Genomic DNA, 21328 nt, shown 5'->3' on the forward strand with positions numbered 1-21328 from the left:
ATGCAAGTATGTTACCTTTGGACACCAGAGGCTCGTCGCACAGCTGCTGCTTCTTTATTTATTTATTTTGAGAGGAAATTAGTGTTTCTCCCTCAAGCTTAGCTAAGATCTTCAAGATAAAAAACTTCTACTTGAAGATGTGTGTAGTCATTTTAAGTTGCTAGCATATTAGTGTAAACCTTTGCTCTCTCCCTTTAATTGCTCTTAATAGAAAGCTGTTAAAAGATCATAAAATTTGTGATTAAAAAGACCTGTTAAAGGAGAATTCTATTTTCTTCCACCAACCAATGTTCAATTATTCCCCATGGCTCATTCTAAAGGATTTGGACAATCCTTTGTAAAATGCGTTTAATGAAACTCTTTCCATTTCCGTAGGGATACTGTCTATGATTTGTATAATAGACCCAATTTGGTAGGATATTTTTCTGGGTAATCAGCTTACACTTTTCTTTGTTTAATCTCATCTCATTACCTATATGCTTGATTTCTTTACTGTTCATAATATGTGTTCCTGGTACCTGCTGTGTTAGGCAGACAAGTTTTTCACGTGTTGGTCCTTTTCTTGCTTTTTAAAGATAATGCAGTGTAAGTGTGAACCTAATTGCTTTTTCATAGGCTACTTATCTTATGGTCTTTTTTAAAGTAGTAAGTTAAAAATAGAATATCAGGGTTGGTTGTTTTTCTCCTCTATTTTTCCCTCCTTCCCTCCCTCCTTTTCTTCCTTTCTTCCTTCCTTTCTTTTAAACGTATTGTACCCAGTATTAAAACAGTAGAAGTAGAAGAGCAGATTTGTTTCTTTTCCTCTCTCTCTCTTTTTCTTTTAAGTACTCTACCCAGTACTCTGCTGTATGGGCCAAAAACAGGACTTTACGATCTATAGAGGCAAGACATCTGTATCAATAGGTGTTTGTATACTACCACGGGTAAAGCCCAAATAAAAGGACTTAACTAAAGCTGGGGTTCGTCTTCCGCAAACATATTATGTTCTCAAATGTTACCAGTGGTAGGTATTTCTGAGTTTTGGTTCAGTGGCTCAAGATTATCAGGGATTGGATCCCTTTGATTCTTTTGGTCTTTCCCTCATGATCACAAGATGGCAGCTGAGTTCAGAAATCATGATAATGTTCCAGGCAAGAAAAGGGAGGGAAGGGGTGGAGATATGGGCAAAAAGATGAGGGCCAGCAGAGCCTGACCATTCACTTTTAGGGAGCTTTTTGGATCTTTCCCATCCTGTGACTTCCACTGACATTGTAGTGGCCAGATCGGTGTCACTGGGCAAGAAAATATGGGAAATGTTTGGGGAGGGGTTGTTATTGTCATTGGTATTTGCTTTTTTTTTTTTTTTAGCTTGGTATCTTGCTACATCCCCCCAGCAAAATTGCTGTTCCATTAATAAGGAAGAAGGGAAGACTGGATCTTGGGTAGGCAACTGGCAGCCTATACCATAACCTCCAGTGGCAGAGAATTCAAGTGTTTCTGCTTAAGTGTGGAGTAGCCTTCTGTACAATCATTCTGTTCCTACCTCCCAGGGATACATGGGAATCTATCAAAGAAAGGCTGGTATAATCTGGAAAACCCCCATGAAAGGGTGCGTGTTCACTGTTGAATGTACGTCCCTAAATAAACATCTATAATTTACCTCCAAGATATGGGAGAATTTATTTCAGTGTTAGATTTGGGAGAAGGACCAGAGGAGATACATTCTTCTTTCCATGAACTCAGAGAACAGGTTCCTACTTGGACTTACTGCTCAGTGATTAGCAGCCATGTACATAGAGGCCTACTTTTTCATCTTTCTTGCCATTGTGTTTCATCTCCCTTGGTGTAGTCTCTTTGGGCTATTATTAACCCACCTGTGTGTTTTACGTGAACAATTTCATTGGCTACATTTTTTGTTGCAGCCAAGAGGGCAAGACCTCTTCCCCCACTTCTTTATTATTTCCTACATAGATTAGTTGTCAACTTGAGATCTATGAACCATCTCTAGAAGGGCCACTTTTCATTCTTTGTATCATTTCTCTGAGGACTTATTCCTCATCTTCAAGTAAGTTTCTGTCTCACTCTCTAGCCATTTTCCTCTAAGTGTTCCCACTGAGTACTGTGCTTTGAGCTTTGCTCATCCAGGGTTTTTTAATTCATGTAACACATTAATAGCATAACTGTAACATTTAAAGAGGAGACTCAGTGTAGTACCTGTAACTGGACAAATATGAAATGGTGTAGGTCTTCATTAAAAAGAAATAAACAGATATTTGACCATTACAGTGTGTCTTCCCTATAATACAGTAAGAACATGTGTACCTAGGAAGGCCGAATCGATCTAAAATATACCACGTGAAACCCAGTTATGCTGGAGCTGTGTCCAAGTGCACAGTATGTAAAGAAAGGGAATGCTAAACAAATCAGAGAAATAAGCTAGGTAGTTGGGGGAATGTTTAAGGGACTTGAGAGAGCAAATTGTTTTCAAGCACTTTAGAACATCAATTCATCACCATGCATAGGCGAGGCTAATTATAAATCTTTCATTAAAAACCAGTCTCCGGCGACTATCTCCAGGCAATATCTTACAAGCCTAGTTCTGATTAGTATTTCTTCTCTTAAAAAGTAATAAGACAGCACTTCCATAAGCATATTTTATGGTTTGTATTTAATTTAGTGTTTTACTCCATTATTTGTATTACGAAATCAGTTTTTGTTTGCTTTGTAATACAGTCTTATTCAAATGTGTTAATCCCCTGATCTTAGTTTTGACTTATAGATAAGCAGCTAGTTTATAATTGCTTTTAGAATTTTTTCTATTGGATCATCAAGAAAAATTCTGATGCTATCTATAATATGTAGTTGAGTCACATTGTTGTTCAACATACACTTAGGTAATTTAAGAGAATCAGAAGTGTATATAATGTGGCTTTCAAGTATTTTACCCAGTCAAAAACAAGTTTAGTTGGTCAGAGATTGTTGGGTAGGTTTTGAAATGTTATGAAGCCAGACTCTTGGATTTTACTCTTGCTTTGTTTTCTGTTTTTTGTTTGTTTGTTTGTTTGTTCTTTTTTTTTGTTCATTTGTTTGTTTTAATATAGGACAGAGATTAATGGAATTTGTTGCCTTTCTTTTTCTGGCAGTCTTTATATACTTGTAAGAATTAGTTGAGAGATTAAGATAAATTTAAAATCGAAGGAAAATCAGGAATGTATTTTAAGGGATTCAATTTCAATGGCTCCCTTAAATTTGTCTATGGGCTAAATTTATAAATACAGTGGGAAAATGTATATAAGGAAAGTAAAGGATTCCAATAAAATTCAGTAAGAAAAGAACCAAACTATATAGCATAGTGCTGTTGTGCATGCAATAAATGTCAATAGTTCTTAATGGAATGAATGAATGAATGAATGAATGAATGAATGAATGAATGAATGACTCAGTGAATTGATACATCAGTTGATTCATCGTTTTGGAACTAGCAAGATCTTGACTGTCCCCTTACCCTCTGAGAAACCTTGCACAGGTAATTTCGCCTTTCTCATATATAGAATTTGGATACTGATAGTGTGTCACAGTATCGTGAAAATTACATAAGGTAAAGAACCTGGTGCATAGTAAACATTAAATAGATATTGTTGTTATAGATCACATGAAATTTGCTATATTTGGTAGGTTAAGATTGGTGAGAGTTAATATGACTTGATCCAATATTAGTCATCACATCACTTGAAATTCTGCAATTTCACCAAAAAAGAAATAACTTAGCCCAAGCTGAGGGTTTAGGGAAAGTTTCCTAAGGGAGATAACCCTTGAGCTGAGACTTGAAGGATAAGGAGGAGGTGGCCAGTTGAAAAGAGGTAGGAAGCGCATTTCCAATAATAGAGCTACACCCTCAGTGAAAGGATAAACGAGGCTAAGGTAGACTATTTCAGTAGAGCTGTTTGAATAGATTGGGCCTTACTGGCTATTACAAACGATTGCACTATGGTCAGAGGCGTAATCTAATGGCCTAGGACTGACTATATATCCTTATTAAAAAAAAGTGCATAACACTCCAATATATGTGTATTTAATAAGTTATACATATGTGCTACTATAATCCATACATTAAAAATTAGGAGTTATATTTCTTTATATTTTAATCTAAAATAAATAGAAATTCTAATATTTGTTTTCCTGAATCACAATCAGTGATCTTCTTGCTTAACTCCCCACATGCCTGTAACCCACTTTGTTGGAGGCCACTGACCTATGAAAAGTACTCTGATCGTGGACAAAAGTTTTTCTAATGCTTCTCAACCATGTTTTGTGAGAGTTTAGGATTTATATTTTCAGTGTCTGCATGGTCTCATAACGCCCCATCTAAAAAGTTAACGAAATCGTTGAAATCTGCTTCCTAGGGATAGAAGCAACACCACTCAGGGAGGACATATCTTGAACCCGGCCTGGCCTATCCCACAGATAAAGCCATGACTGACAATGAGCTCATGAACCAAAACTGTAAAACACAGAAGAAAATAAACAGCTATAATGGTAGGATTGTGTCAGCAGACACAAAACAGCAGGATTAAATCCCAAGAACTTCAAGTACGAGGATAATTTAATGGAAACCGAAAATGAAAATGTCTAAAACAATTGAAGGCATAAGAAGAGATCAAGAATCTAAGAAAAACAGACCAGGCAGATAACGTAAAAAGAAACCAAATAGGAAATGAAATTATAGTTGTTAACATTGACTCAGTGGCTTGATTAAGAAGCAGTTTAGAGACAGCCAAAAAAGATTTAATGTGTGATAACTAGATGTGAGGAACGCTACTGCTGTTCCAGTTGTAGTCAAAATATAAATCAGATCATGTCATGTGTACCTAGGTAACCCATTTACCACCCACTCAGGTAACACCGCTCAATGGCTCCCAGAGCCACTGAAGAGAAAGAGCAAAAGCCTTCACATGACCCAGAAGCCCCACCCAACCATCCATCTCAGTTCTCCTTCCTCCTCTAGTGCTCAGCTTTATTGTTTTCTCAGGCACAGCCACACTGGCTGCCTTTCTGTTTTTCTGATACCTTGCTTCCACCTTCCACAGGCCTTTGAGCATGCTCTGCTTTGTGCCTGAAATACCCCACTCCCTTAACCCTATTCACTCATTCGGCTCTAGGATCACCTTCCCAGGGAAGCTTTCTTTCCTTGACCCCACAAGTTATTAAGAGTGATTTGTTACGAATGCTTGAAACAGCCAGCTACTTCGCTTAAAGGTGCTTGTTTCAGTTTGGAATTTCACATTCATTACTGTGATGCTTTGAATACCATCCATCTTCCCCACTAGACTTGTAAGTCCTGGGAGGGCAGGACCATGTTTGTTTGGCTAACTGTTGTGCCAGTGGTAGTGCTTAGCAAGTGTTAAAATAAATATTTGTATGTGAATAAATATTCCAGAACATAAATTTTGATATTAAAATAGCTCACAAGGTGGTTGGTTTTCCAGTTTCTATTGTTCCACTGTTAGTTTTGTCTTTTTAGCTGTACTATCAGAAATGGTATTTTTTCGAATCGTTCTGAAGCCAAATTGCATTATTTTTTTTTTTTTCCTCAGATTTTTTACCGTCTTAAATAGCCCCTCATTAGCTTTCAGCCTTTAGTGCAGGTCCTCAGATTTCTTGCAAGATACTCTCTGAGGGCCTGTGAAACCACAGCAGATGTCTGTTTGAATTCTAGGAACAGCGCGACTTTTTTCTAGGCACTGAGTAGATATGTCTTGGGAATGGTGTCACATACAAAAAGAAGGATGCATGGTACAGAGGTTCTTCAGAAGCACATCTGATTTTTATGTTTTAGGAAGTCCTGAGCCTTCTTAGGTCTGTTTACTGGCTGGTTTTTTAAAAGCGTTCCTGTGGCTCATTTTGTGAAATTGTAGCAAATGCTGCGGAACGGAACGAGTAAGTGGGAGACTGAGGATGGCAAGGCCTCCATGGGCGGGTAGGTTTCAGTCCCAGAGGACACTGACACTGCAGCCCACTTACTGCAGTGAGCAGGTATTGATTTTTCTCCCTCCTTGTTTTTAGCTGCGCCTCTGAGGTAGGTAGGTGTGTTATGAAGCATCTTTCCTGGTGAAGAGAGGGAAAAACTGTCGTGAACTTTGTCACCCCAACCATCGGACGTTTCAAACCAAACTAGATGGACTAAGGAAAGGGCTTTAAGGACTCTTAGAAACCTCCCAACTTAGTTCAGTGTCCTGGCTTTTGTGATAGAGGGGTTCCTTGCAGTTTGTAACAAACCTTGATAGACAATGGGAATAAATGTGGGTGATTTTTTTTATAATGTTTTGAAAAGAGAATAAAAGGATCAAATCGGTGAAAACAATGCCGCTTTGTGCAGCAATCTTAGAAGGTTAGCAAAGTGGTCTTGTCCAAGTTTTCAACTAGATGTTCCGTTTCTGTTATAATTGGCTGCTGGGTAGGTTTGGTCCTAACTAGAATGCCAGCGTTCGATTTCCTCGTGTCCTCAGTGGAGATGTGTCACCGTTTATGCTCGCCTTAGTGACAATTTTCTAAAATGGAAACTCGTGGGAAATCATTACAGTGTTTATATGTCTCCCTTGTCGAACGGCGTTATCCTGTGATATTTTACCAGTGTTTTCCACTGCATGATGGCATCTAGCGAAGGTTAAGGCAGAACAAGTCCCTCTGTAATTTTGTGACTACATTTTACTTACCGAAGAAGAAAAGATAACTGACAATTAAGTATTTGGGATGTCACAGAAAGAACATGTGCAACTAATCAATGGTTTCCTTTGGGAACATGATTTTATAAAGCTGATAAGGTAGAAAAATCGGGATTTTGTGATTTGTGTTACATGATGATAATTGCACCTTTTCAATAAAAGAGACATTTCTCCTGGAGTAAACATTGAGCTTGCAAGGGATACTGATGGCAATACTGTTGTTTTTCTTCCCCATTCTGGCAACGTTTTTGTAAATGTTTTTGTAGAGCAAGAGATTTTTTTCCCCCCATTCTTTCTCTAGAGTGATATTTCTAACCAAATATCTGGTCTATTTTAAGTAAAGCAATTTATTCTTCTGAAAGTGAGTAACATTGTGTAAAGAATAATAATTTGTTTGCTCCTTACAAGATATACTTGATTGCCCAGTTTTGATATTTATCCGAGTTGGATATAATAGTAGCAAAGTCTGTCACAGAGCATATCATACACTTGGTACACAGCCCTTTGATTTAACCCTGTTTCCTGTGAGCATCTTAATAATAATCTGATTTTTAGTCTGCATACTGCCTAAGTGATAAATTGGACAGAAATTTCTTTAGTACATTTTTCTGTTAATTCTATAGCATCTGCAGTCTGCATGTGTCTAAAAGAGCAACTAAAAACATTCAGAGCCCAGGATATTTCGAGGCTCTTCCGATGCCTGCTCTTCCCATCCATGTGCCTCTTTTGCTAGTTTTATTGCACAGGCTTCAGTTAGAGACAGACTCCTTCTCTGCTGGTTTGGACAGCACTTTCTTGTTCCAGAGCTTTGAAATATCACCACCCTCCTTAACAGGACAGTTAGTTAACTTAAAGATCACATTATCTCCTTGGCCCTCCTTCACTGCCTGCTCCACACTACTTGGTGACCTCTTCTTATGGAAGATGATACTATTGCATTAAGTGGAGTGACAGGATTATTCAGCTCGTTTTCTGTCTTGTGGAAGCAGCGCTTCTTGCTGACCCACCACTTGAAACCAACAACTCTTGTACGAAACAGCTACTCTCCACCTTATTTCTGGGTAATGAATCCTGCTGTGTATCGTTTTTGACTTAGTACTTATACCTGTACATTTTAATTTAATGGGATATATTTCCAACTTTGTCTTCAACTCATCATGTTTTGAATTCTCATGTTTTACTCTCATGTTTGAATCAGTGGCCCAGCCATGCCTCCCAGCTTGCATCCAGTGTCAGCAGTCTACCATCAGCGTTATTAGTTAATCATTTAGGTAGCCCTGGGCCTGGGACCCATCGCTGCCTAGCAGTTCAAAATGCCCCCTTCGTAACAGGTGTAGCGAACTAGTGCCTCATCAGCTGCACTCTGACCCCACAGTAAAATAGTTGAAATTATATTTGTCTCTCTGTTTTGCTAATTTGGGGACCCCTCAACACCCCAGATGATTGAATTCTAGAGTTACATAGAGAAAACACAGAAGCCATGAATATAAACAGCATTCTAAATTCAGTGCAGCAGTAGATTTTGGTGTGTGAGAAGAATCCTTCACCAGGCTAGCCTCATTGCCAGACAGATTTTATATATATATAAAATTTTATTAAATTTATTGGGGTGACAATTGTTAGTAAAGTTACATAGGTTTCAGGTGTACAATTCTGTATTACATCATCTATAAATCCCATTGTGTGTTCATCACCCAGAGTCAGTTCTCCTTCCATCACCATATATTCGATCCCCTTTTCCCTCTTCTACTACCCCCCAACCCTTACGCTCTGGTAACCACTAAACTGTTGGCCAGACAGATTTTTTTAACCACAGCTCAGCGCTGAGAACACTAATGAATTCTAATAGCAAGGCCACACACCCTCCAGCGGGGTTCTGATTGACAAAGGTAGAAAATGGAAACAAGAAGACCAACGTGTCCTTTGGGGAACTGGCATACAGCACAGGCGCAGCAGACCAGGTGAAAAGTGTGCCCTGCAGTAGTGCTGCCACATCGGAGCTAAAAGCCTGTGTCCTTCTTAGTGCAGTCAGGGGCCAGGGACCCCCCCGCCACTGTCAGCACAATTGTATATGTATGTGTATTTTTCAGTGAGCAAGATTCTCAGTTTTCATCCAGGTTTCAAAGGGACCCATGAATCATTGAGAGCTAAGAAGCTCAGTTTGCTAAATGGACAATAATCCAAACTTCGAAAACCGATAAAATAGGTTATTGGGAATTGATACAACAGAAAGATTCAAAGGAAACAGAATTAACATTTATTGAATGTTAATTGTGTGCCAGACTCTTGGAGACATCATCTAATCCTCACAGCAATCATTTCAGGTAGACAGAGGAGGTGTCCGAGCCGAGGACATGTTGCTCTAAAGCCACAGACATCCTTCTACACCACGCTGCCTCTCTAAAGAATGAAAATGACTAGCCATTGAAGATTAATAAAAAATGCTGAGAAGCAAGTGAAAACAATGGGGAAATAGGATTTGATATTCAAAAATGTATTTACATATTTTTTTTAAATTAAGAGCTTATCTACTGAATAAAGTTGGGTGATTTAGACCACACTGCGTTCCCGAGCATGAGGGATGGCCCAGGGTGCAGGTTCTAGAAGGAGTGGTTCTTGAGCAAAAGCTTTTTAAGAAACTGAAGATGTAAATAGAACAGTCATGAGGCCCGACTTCACTGCTGGGTCTCTCATGGAATGAGAGGTTGAACTAATTTAATTTCTCTTTCGCATCTCTATCCTATTTCATGACAGTCATTTAACTTGTGCATATTATATTAAATTAGGTAAATTCTACTACAGTATACTGTATCTGTGTTTGGGCTTAAGTATTAATTATTTTCTTACAAGCCTTCTTAGCAGAATTTAAGAAATACTCCTACCACATAACTGAATGCTTAACTAACCCCCCAGTGCTGCTTTTTTTATGACTGTAAATCTTGAAATCCATATCGATCCTTGCTTATGGAAAAATACTATTTGAGGATAGTCAGTGAAGATTTAACAAAAATGCTCACAAATTTCTGGAGCTTTCTATATCTTTTTTTTTTGCCAGCGTATCTTACCTAAAACAGTGTGATCATCTGTTTGGAATATTCCATGTGGGGAGGCTGAGCGGGATTGATTCCTATCATGGTGTTGCGGTGTAAACAGCTTTTTGCCTGTCTTTTGTCATTAATGACCATGCTGTAGATGTAGCCAGTGCATTGTAAGCCAATCTGTCACGGCAAATAAACAATTCACCTTGTTAAAATTCCCTAAATCTTGCATTAATAAAACCAAAGTAACCCCCCTAAACACTCAAGAGATGTCTTCCTCCATACTGCTGTGATGGATGACATGTCTAAAGATCCTGGAAATTAAGTAGTTCAGGTCATTAAAAGTGTCCCACACGTGTTATTGATTTAATTTATTTTAAAAGGTGGGGGTGGAGATAAGAATGTTATGACCCCCCCCCTCCATTTTTTTTAATCTGAAAGCTACCACTTGTACACATAATTAACATTATTGCTTGGGTGAACAGCTCTGTATTTGTTACAATATTAAGCTTTATTATTCAAATAAGGATTAAATTAGCCTCTTAACCTGATATCTTGAAACAAGTAGATAATCATTGCAATAGGGCAAAAATTCCTTGGAGTTTCATAGGTATGATGATTTCTAGAACTTTTGAGTTCTGGGCACTGAAGTAATGACCTCCTGGGCATCCCAAAACTTTCCTCAGGTAGATAAAAATTTAGATGAAAGTAAAATGATTTGAAGGAAATTTACTGAAATCATAATAAAAGTATGCCTCTGGATAGAGGAGATTTTCCCTCTATTTTATGAGTCTTTCTACTTTCATAATCAAGAAAAGAATAAACATTTTAGATAGATGAAAAGATGGGTGGGTGAGTGGATGGACGGATGGATGGATGGACGGACGGACGGACGGATGGACGGATGGATGGACGGATGGATAGATGAGTAGATGGGAAAACATTTAGAGAGCAGTAGAGTTTTTAAATTCCATATCACTATATTCTAAGGCAAGTTTAAATTATATGTTTGTTTATTTGCTTATTGCTTGTTTTCTCCACAGTCCACACTCTACTGGACTCATAATATTCACTGCCATATCCCAGTGCCTAATATGATAGATGCTCAATAAATATTTGTTTAATGAATAAGGTATAACCCCAAATACTTTTCTTCCCTTTTTCATTCCTTAAGCATCAGTGGGTACAGTGGGCTGTGTAAGGAATAGTAACAGCCCAGCAGGCTGGCTCTCCAGCAGGTCCCTCTCCAGGCCCTGAGCAGCAGGAAGGTTGAGCAGTAGTGCAGTACAGAGGTCAGCCTGCTAGGACTGACGACCTGTGTAGTTGCTCATTCCATTTACATGCCCTGAACCGGGGAACAGTATTCCAAAGCGCTGTGAGAAATGGGGCATCTCAGTATGTAAATCATGACTGAAAACAATACATTCTATAGAATTGTGTATATAAAAGACACATAATTTGACCATAGTTTTGTCATTTGTCATGTACCTTATGCATCACCTTGCAGAGCTGTTTCTGATCAGCTGTGTAAATGATGTGTCACCATTATTCTCATTGTTCTTTAAGCAGCACATGCTTCTTGGGGGGACGGAGGGGACAGCCATGGTAAATTATGAAAATGACCCTTGAAAATAGTTATATTAATTTCAGAGATTAATTTCATTATTTGATGATTTTTCCATGGTCTTTATAAAAAGAGAGAGGCAAATGTACAAGCAGTTCCCTCCCTCTGACAGACTTAAAATTAGATAGTTATGAAAATGCACTCTATAGTTCTCCATTAGATTTCTTCTTGAAATTGAGTAATTTGGATATACGAGAACTGACATGGTTATGCCATTATGCTAGCTCTTTCACAGAGCTCCCTAAGTGGAACACCTCTATAGATTTTTTTCAGCATTTACACTGATTTACACTTTGTGGTAAAGTTGTTGCTGACCCTTTAAGTGGAGCTGTCCAAATAGCAATAAATGTCAGTTGATTCTAATGCCAAAACAGGTGATAGCAGAGGGATCTTGACTAAATCTTCCAGTTAAAAAGGCCATGGGTACATGTGTGGTGTTTCCTAAACAGTAGTGGTTTCTTGTAGATACACACACACACCAGACCACTTGATCTCTCAGTAAAGAAAGTTCAGTGTACATACCGTAGCAGTTTTACTGAGATTCCCAGGTTTTTAAATACTCACTCTGGATTAGAATCTCCATGAAGACAGGAAACTATGTCTACTTGGTTCCCCACTGTCTTGCTCCTCGTCAGCATCTGAATAGTAAACACTGATTGGGTGAAAGAATAGATAAAATGGAGTATTTGCTGACACTGAATAGCATGTGTCTGAATTCTTGGGGGGTGAAATGGGGACCACTCCTCACGTTGTTGGTGAGGAATGATGCTGGTAAGAACTTTGATGGATGGTTATGACTTTTTGAAATAGTTCATTTGATTGATTGCCTAGCAGACTTTCTTTACTTTCTAATTTTGTTTTCTGCTTCCACAGGCTGTCATTTTGGAAAATGAAGAACTTCCTAAACTTTTCCTTGATTTCCTGAACGTGCGACACTTGCCGTCTCTACCAAAGGCGGAGAGTTGTGGGTAAGAATTGTTGTTTACATATTGGACATGTATTTTATGGTATTCATCAGTCACTTACTGGCCTTACAAATACCCCACAGTGGTGCCAGAAGGGGCAGCCTGGCCACACCCCTTCTTTTGGCTTGGGACAGCACTCGCTCGCCCCCTGCTTGTAGTCAAGGGAATTCCTCCTAAGGCCTCATCCCCACATTGCGCCCAAATAACTAAATGCTCTGGAAACTCTGGTTAGGACTTCAGGAATTGACTTTTTAAATTATGCTATTACATGGAGTAATGTTACATTGTGGGAATTCTGAATCTAGATAGCCTGTTTTTGTGTATACTTGAGCAAAATCTGTATCTTCTTGGCACATATATTTATATAATTTCAAAATTATAAATGACCTTAGAGATGATTTTGCCCAACTCCCTTCGTTTTGGAGTTGAGCAAACCAACACAGAATTAAGTGCTTTTGCCAAGATTGCTCACCTTGTAGCTGGCAGACCTAAGCCTTCTAGCACAGCTCTTTCCCCACTATCCTGCTGCCTCCCCCTCAGGAACTGCTAAATGCAGGGCTGCACACCCTAATCTCTATCTACTAAGGAACCAGGCTTTTGATCTCATCAGCAATTAGGAAACGTTCTTCTGAAGAATTAACTCAAAACAAGCCACTGACACAGCTCTGGGCACCTGACTTGAGTTGATGTGGCCTCTAAGGACAGTCACCAGTGTCCTTGACATATCAAATCCATTTACAAAGAAATACATCATCTCAGACTTTCTGCAAATCTCAGTAGGGGTGATGGTTTTATCCATTTCCTAGCTGCCTCCAGACCCGCCCGAAAGACCCACACTAACTACAAGTCGGTCAAGCTAACTACACCCCGAGTCATGCTGAACCCACCTGTCTGCTGAGTGAGAGGCTGCAAATACCTGTCACAGCTCCCTCACCAGCAGTGTTTACTCCCTCACTTTCCACTCACCCCAGAATAAGAATTATACACCCTGCTCACCAAATATATGTGTTACCAGTGTGTCCTGTCCAACTTGCGTGCGTTGACTGAGCGATTGGGATTCGTATGTGGTTGTGTATGTTTAAGAAGAGATGTTGGGGATGACAGTGAGTGATATCTTTTCTCCATTGTGTAAGCCCCAAAGTAAAAGAACGAAAAAGCCTTAAGATTTTAAGTGATCTTCAGGAAAATTGAAATTCAAGAATATTTCTCTCTTAGGATTCCTTAGAGGAATCACCACCATGCTGTGACTCTATGAAAATACCTAACTCTCTTTTCAGAATGTCTCCCAATTACCAGCTCTAAAAATACTGGCTCTTTTTCTTGTTGGCATAAACATTGACCCAACGTACATTGTCTTTTTCTTTTTCTTTTTTTTAAATGTCTAGATCTTTTGATGAGACAGAATCTGAAGAGTCAAGGTAAGAACTCATAGTAGTCCATCAGGAGTTACATAAATCAAAAATCAGGCTGTGGTTTTGTTCAATGTTTAATTACGGTTGTATAAATGTTTCAAGTCATGATTTTCTTGAAAACCTTTGTTTGGAAATTGATTTTAAGATTATAAAGACTGGATAGGAAGTTACAGAAGTAACCAGTTAACATCTAGGAGTGAAAGAAGAAGGGCCTTACATTGTTTCATACAAGTAATAAGAATACTGTTTTATCAATAATCGTACTCAAAGATTAAAGAAACACACTTTTCAGCCATGATTTATTGTGTAGATGGTATATCTGCTTCAAATTCCACAAAGAGAGGTTGGGAAGATGAGCTCAGGGCTGGTTTGTTCCCTCTAACTTTGCTTGCTGTGACTCACCCACACGGTGAGATACATAAACCTTGAGACGTCCCTGCACAGCAGTTTGATCCCCTCAAAGCTAGTTTGTAGTGTTTTCTGTTTACCGTCGTCCCCTGATGCTGACATGCCTGTTCTTGACCTTTCCAGCAAACTCTCCCACCAGCCAGTGCTGCTGTTCCTCAGGGATCCATACGTCTTGCCTGCAGCCAGCGGTAATCAAACCTGTCATCTGCTAACAGCTCTTTACTGATCTGACCCTGCACCACATAAACCACGTTTTTAATACAGGTCTAACAGAGTGACATTGGTCCGGGGCTTAATAATCTGCCAATAAACCAGTGCTCTTGGTGTAAGAGACATTCAGAATTTTAATTGGGGCAGGCCTTTCAGGAGGAAATATAATTTTTCTTTCTCTCTTACCAGGCTCTTTTGAATTAGAATGATAAGGGAGAAAGGTATTGATGCCTGTAATTTTGGCCTCTGCTTTTTTTTATCCAGATGCTAAGATTTGAATCCAAGGCTCCCGCCCTTTTCAAAAATGCTCTTCCTGAAAGCTGTGTATATACATTGCTTGTGTACCTCTGTTTCCACTGAGATTACAGCATCTTTGATGGCTGGATGTATATTTTTAAAGTTGTATATTTAAGTATAATGAACAATTTAAGTATAAATATAATCAGTATTTTAGCCTGAGTCCTTTCTTTGTGCCAAGAAATTTAAATTACTCAGAGCCCCTCTCAAAGCCTTGTTATGCAGCTATTCATGAGTACATCTCAGACATTATCTCATTGAATTTCCTTAACAACCATATGAAATAGGCAGGGCAGGTGTCATCATTGGCTAATAGAATAAGGGCTCAAGGAAGCCCCTGCCTTGCCCAGGCTTACCTGGCTGGTGGGTGGACCCCTTGTTGCCTAATTGCTCCTTCTGTGCTCTTTGCATATAATGAGTTTTCGGCCTTTGTTTCTGAGAGTAACTAAATATAATAGCATAGCAACTAAACAGCAATAAATTACCGATAGAAATCATTCCTTCCTTCTGATAGTAAAACCTTATTCCCCAGCAAGAGAGAGGCGACTGTTGTGTGTAGCAGGGACGCGTGTACTCAGATCACCCACTTAGCTGTCAGTTTAAAGAAGGCAGATGCAGCCCTGCTCTCTTGAGGGGCCCTTCCTAGCACCCTGACCAGAGAGAGCTGCTTTTGCTATAGAAGAATACGGCTGCATAGGAATCATTGCCTTTCTTTTAGCATTTGCTTCCCATGGTTAACAAATATGCATGTTATATCAGTTATGTTAACAAAATGTTATGTTTAATAAATATTCATAATGTAACCGAGTGTAGATTAAATGGGCAATGTTTTATAAAGTATTTTTGTTATCGTTTCAAAATGGTTCCACAAGTACGTTTTCCATGGTATTGTTTATACTCAGATATTTCATACATTTGCCTGAAATTACTCAAGAAGTGTAGAGAGCGAAATGATCACTGCAGACTAAACTAGCCAAGGTGTTTTATGGAGGAGGGAAGATATTTTGTGACCCTTAAATCCCGTTCATCTAGCTGATTAGACACAGTGTGCTATGCACCTGGCTTGACAACACAGAACAGGAAGAACTTTCTGGGAAAGGACATCAGAATGTCTGGAGTTAGAAAAACTAGGAAGTATGTGTCATGGGTAGAATGTTGGTGTGGATGAATGACTTGTGCAAAAACGGGTCTCTTGTTTGAGAGTAAATGAAAATCACTGTTTTAATGGACAGAATGGAACCAAGTATGGCAGGGCCAGTCACCAGATCTATTTTCTTGGAATTTCGGCCAACCCAATTTCATAAACCAGATGCCTGTTGTCCGAAAAGTATTATACTAGTGATTTATCCTTGTAAATCTTTAGCATTTAATTTAGAGGTAAATTGTGTTTGCATCACATGTTTGTGTTATGCCGCTTGACCAAATGTTGAGGTTACTATTGCAGAGGATATGGTTATGAATATGGAAATACCTTCACAGATATACTGACCCTCACAAAACCAGAGTAGTGTCTGTCTTTAAAGTCCTAACAATTGAACATCATCCTCTTATAAAATGCTAATATAATAATCGAATATTATTCTCTTAGTCTATGCTTTTTGTCCTTTGTTTTGATTTTTCTGGGAAATTCTAAACAACTACTGCCAAGGTCCCCAGCGATTGCAATGTGGCTAAACTCTATGGACATTTTTCAGTCCTCATTTTACTTCCCTCTCATCAGTTTTAGCCACTGTTGACCCCTTTCTCCTCTTCCGGCACCGTCTCCCCTTGGCTTTCCCACTTTTCTTCCAATCTCTGGCAGCTTACCTGAAGGCTGTCATAGACCTTCCCGTTTTCTGATGACACTTTCTTTTGAATAATCTCCTCCTTGCTGGTGGCCTTGATTACCTTGTGTAGACAGCTGAGTCACAAGATTGCATTTCCATCCCAACCTTCTCTGGCAGCTCCACTCTCACTATGTTCCAAGGCCGTTGGTGGTCTCGCCCTGGCTCACGTTCCTCCTGAGACCCCTCACACGCTCTGCTCTAGCCTCACTGGACTTCTCTCTGGGCCTCACATGTGCTGAACTCCTTTCTCCCTCAGGGCACTTGCTGTTTCTTCCTCCTTGAACACTCTTTCTGTCCCCATACATCACTGGTTCTCTCATCTCTCATGTGCGACTTCCAAGAGCCTCCGCCTACTCTCCTCTCAAGGAGCCTCCACGAGCCCCTACACCCCATTCCCTTTTTTTAAAAGGTTCATAATAAATGTTTACAAATAAATGAAAACCAACCAAAATAACCACAAAACCTATCTGAAATCACATTCCTCCGCATCAGTGGGAAACCAAGGCAAGGGCCATTTTCTGAGGAACTCAAGCAATAATGGACATTGTATTAAATCATATGTATGATGAAGCCAAAATCCACAGTTTAGAGGAGTGAAATAGATGGGGGGGAAAAAGAAGACCTCTGATTATCTCCTCATTGGTTACTAATTGGTGGACCTTGTTATAAAATACCTGTTCTCCATTCACTTTTGTCAGAGTACTATATTTGTTTCCTTTATATCAATGATCACAAACTTTGTTCCCTTTTGTCTTTCTGTTTTGTTCACCCTCTAAATCTCTAGTATCTGCCATATGCTCAGCACTTGAATACAGGGCCTGGTATGTATGTATGTACTGTTCCCTCTGCCAGGAATGCCCTTTGCTCAGACACCCTCACAGCTGGCTGCTACGCCACATCATTCAAATGGCCCCTCTGTACAAGGGTCCCCCCCTCACCTGCCCTTCCCTGTCTCTCTCTAATCCCAAGCCCTGCTTTATTTTTTTCTTTGCCCTTAAACCACTGCTTGACCTATTACAGTACTACAGAATTACCCAATAATTAACGTTATTTTCCTTTTTTGCTGAACTTATTTGAATCCACTTAAGCTAAATATGCTTATGATGTAATTTCACTAACCTTCCAATAGACTTATATTTTGGGTGGCAAAGGATAAATGCATATATGCTAATGTATGTAATATGTCCTATTTGGGCATTTTATTGAAAATTAATCAGGTTCATTTATGGCTATTGGTTTCAATACATTTAGAACAAATTCAATACAGTTAAAATTAGTAATTCAATACATTTAGAATTAACTAAATTGTTACTTTTGATTGGGATCTAAATACATATAAAGGTATCAGTCCTACTGTAAACTTCTAAAGATATGTTTTATGCATTCATGTTGGATAAAAGCAAAACTAAGAAATCAAGTGTCATCAACCAAAGTAACTGAATACTCATGGATTGGAGATATTTTTAAAACATTTTGTTTATTCATTTGCTTGTCTTCCTGACTAGTATGTAATTTACTTATGTTCCCAGTAATTAGCTGGTACTTGCTACGTAATAGTAGCTGGTACCACGTGCCAAGCTCAGGTCCAAGCACTTCGTTTCATTCATCACTTTTTACAACAACCTATTAGGTAGGTACTATTATGAAATCCTTCACCAGTTACATCGAATCCATCACCACTTTGAACTTGCTCCAGGCTACTCTCTGAATGGCTGCCAAAGCCATCCTTTCAAAACACAATTCAGTTCGGTCTTATTCTGCTTAAAATCCTTCCATAGCTTCTCATTGCTTTTCAGATAAAGCTAGAAATCCTGTCTGTTCTTACCAGGCTGGAATTGGCCCCCTGCCCTCAGGCACCTCACAGGTGTCTTGCCTCCTATTTAGGTCTTTGAACCCTCCAGGCTGCCACCTTCGCAGACTTTCCACCTAGTTAGGTCTCTCTTCCTAGTCCTCATCTCCAAGAGCCTTCCTGCCTCCCTGATGAGATCCACTCCCCTTGTAAGTGGTTTTACGTGGTAGGTACTCTAGACAGGTTGGATTAATAAATGGACTTTTTTTTTTCCTAAAGTACCAAACCACTTAATTTCCTTATAATAACTATATTTATTTCAAGTGGTTGGCTTTCGCATAAATCTTGGACATAATTATTTGCAGATTCAAGTTTAGAAAGTAAACTCCTGAGCCATGTGAAGATTGGTTCCCCTGTTCCAGTTACACACTCATATTTTACCTGCCCTGATAACTGGAATGTGGTACAACATACCCTACAGCTCTGGGTTTTCTTTGTATCTCCTGTAAACATGAAGCTGATTTTTCAAATGTGACAGGATGGCTTTTGTCGGAAATTTGCTCTTTTAAGTTAGGAAGACAGGCCCCCGTCTTAGAGGCTGTCCAGAAGCTGCTGTAATAGAACAAGCACACTCAAGACCACTTGGACGAAACGCTGTGCTGTAAACCACAATGGAAAAACTGCAGCGAAGTATTCCCAGTAGAAATCTTGGAATTCCTTCAAGTATCTTGAGATTTTGTTAGAAATTGAATTGCCGGTGTAATCCATCTTCCTTGTGAGAAAACATTCAGATAAAGAGCTGGGACCTAGCAGCATTAACTATTAGAACATCCCTTAAATCAATAAGCTACAAATCTGGCCATGCATTCCTGCAGCACCCCGTGGTACACTCAAGTGGCTTCCAGCTGGCGCAGCATGACGGATAGCTCCTTCGAAACCAGGGCAAACTGCATGGCGATGCAGGTTCCTAAGTCGCCCTTGTTACAATCTGCAAAATGCGATGCTATTTCACTGATGCACAGAAGAAACACACTTTTCCTTTTGTTTTTCAGATTTTCCAAATGTGGTTATTGAAGGAGTTCTCCGTGGGATATTTTACCCTCATCTACAGCCCAGGTAGAAATCCTCCGTGGCCAGAAGAAGCTGAAGCAAGTTTCAAAGTTGCAGTCAAGGAAATCGATAGCTACCAAATTAACCTAAACTCTATGACATAACAGCTCTAGCTAGTGGTAAAATTCACAGTCCCAGCTTAATTCAGGGCAGGGACATTTCCATTAGAATGGTGCTTTTAAAAATAGAAACTGAACCAGGGCGGTGCTGAGGTTAAGGCCAAGTGTTTAAGAAGTAGAACGTAGCTGCCAATTTAGAAACCCATGAAAAGGAGACTACAGAAGGATCCCTGGGAGCACCGAGTGTGACAAAACAAGGGACTCTCGCCTTCACTCGCACCACTGGCTAATTGAAAATCTTATCCTGAATCATACCGAGACTGATCAACTTTGGTAGCTTTTTTTGTTCAGAGTTCGTGACACACTAATCTTTTCATTATGAGATTTTTTCTCAGCCAGTGATACATATATTCTGAAGTGCTGGCACCAGGAGTGTGTTCCAGAAACACACACTGCTAAATGTGAGGAAGGAACTAAACTGGAAATTAAATTATGCTGGCAACATTTGGGCACTTTTTAAATCATGGCATTTAAATTTACATTATAGTGGAGTGGCATCGTACCCAGGGGTTAGCGTCTAATGTCGGTACGTAAGATAAAATGGGGTGTGAAGATTGTCCTTCAAAGCCCTTTAGAAAGGCTCTGTGTCGGAAATCTGTCCATCTACCACAGCCAGTTTTTCCTCCAGTGTTGGAAGAAATAACTTTCTTTGGTTGAAGACCAGTTGAAGCTGTTGGGATTTGTTTAGGGGCTATTTTGTATTAAAAAAACACATACTTCAAACACTAGAATCACACTTACCCCTGAAGATGCTGCCCTCTCAGAGACAGAACGTGCACTGACATTGTCAACACTCAACTTGGTTTACTCACGGGCATCCATTCATTGAATAGGTGGTATTGCCACTGTTATTTTTCCTTATTGTTTCCTTTTCACGGACCTCATGTTGAATTAATGTAAGTTAAATGTGTTTATGGTATGACTCCACTGTACATTTTACATTCATATTTTGAGTAGTAGAGGATACAAGCATGCATATATATATATATATATATATATATATATATATATATATATATATAAAACGTCTATGTATGTGCTGTATTTGGGCATTTCATTGAAAACTAATTAATAGGTAGCCTATTTATGGTTATTAGTTTTAATAAGCTTCTGTGGGAGAATTAGATTCAAAACTAATTACTGAATCATGTTATTTGATTAGGATATAATTATACAAGTTTAAAGCCAGCTACAAACTTTCAGAGATATATTTATGATAGATGTGTTACTACATGGTGGAAACAAGAACTAAATCAAGTGTCATCAACCAAAAATAACTGAGTAGTCAAGTGTTGAAGATATTTTTTTAATGTTTTTTGTTATTAGCTATTTTGAGTTAAATAAAAACAGAGAACAAGAAATATTTGAATTTGTCTTCAGCTCCTAAGATTTTATTGGAAACACAAATTGTGTCTTGTCTCTTTACACACACACACACACACACACACAACTTCTCACGGATTCACATAGACATTTATTTCTAATCTGACCAGGTGAGTGTTAATTACCTCCTCTATGAAGCCAATATACTCATTAAATAGTTAGGATTCACCAACATAGTAAGAATTTTAAAAAAAAAATAAAGACCAAGAATCTTTGGTGGCACACTACTCAAAAAATGTTTTTTTGAGAATTGTTTTCTTATCTTAGTGATGACATTCATATTTTTATGTAAATGTTTGATATATAATTTTATATTCCATTTCAATTCCATTACAGGAAATAGAAACCACAGTAGGTATTTTAAGCAGAGTGGAATAATAAGAAACTGAGTACGTACAGAATCTTTCGAAGGATGAGGGGAGTGAGCTCCTGGTGGGCATCCAGAA

The 21328-nt window shown here is 38.9% G+C and overlaps 1 protein-coding gene across 3 annotated transcripts in view; it reads left to right on the forward strand.

Moving 5' to 3' along the window:
* SNX24 (sorting nexin 24) overlaps positions 1-20868 on the forward strand; it is a 139661-nt gene extending 118793 nt beyond the window's left edge. Inside the window, exons 4-8 of one of the 3 annotated variants that reach the window (XM_019728011.3) lie at positions 12237-12331; positions 13714-13746; positions 14272-14336; positions 17266-17302; positions 19323-19460. In XM_019728011.3, coding sequence (XP_019583570.1) covers positions 12237-12331; positions 13714-13746; positions 14272-14336; positions 17266-17302; position 19323 — 231 coding nt within the window. In that variant the 3' untranslated portion in view covers positions 19324-19460. Of the gene's footprint in view, positions 1-12236; positions 12332-13713; positions 13747-14271; positions 14337-17265; positions 17303-19322 lie in introns of all 3 variants that reach the window. The other 2 variants (XM_019728010.3, XM_088796687.1) reach the window with 2 other exon arrangements.
* The last annotated feature ends 460 nt before the right edge of the window (positions 20869-21328 follow it).

This window comes from Rhinolophus sinicus, chromosome 3, assembly GCF_057876585.1.
Source record: "Rhinolophus sinicus isolate RSI-liver-muscle chromosome 3, RSI-T2T, whole genome shotgun sequence".
NCBI classification, from domain to species: domain Eukaryota; kingdom Metazoa; phylum Chordata; class Mammalia; order Chiroptera; family Rhinolophidae; genus Rhinolophus; species Rhinolophus sinicus.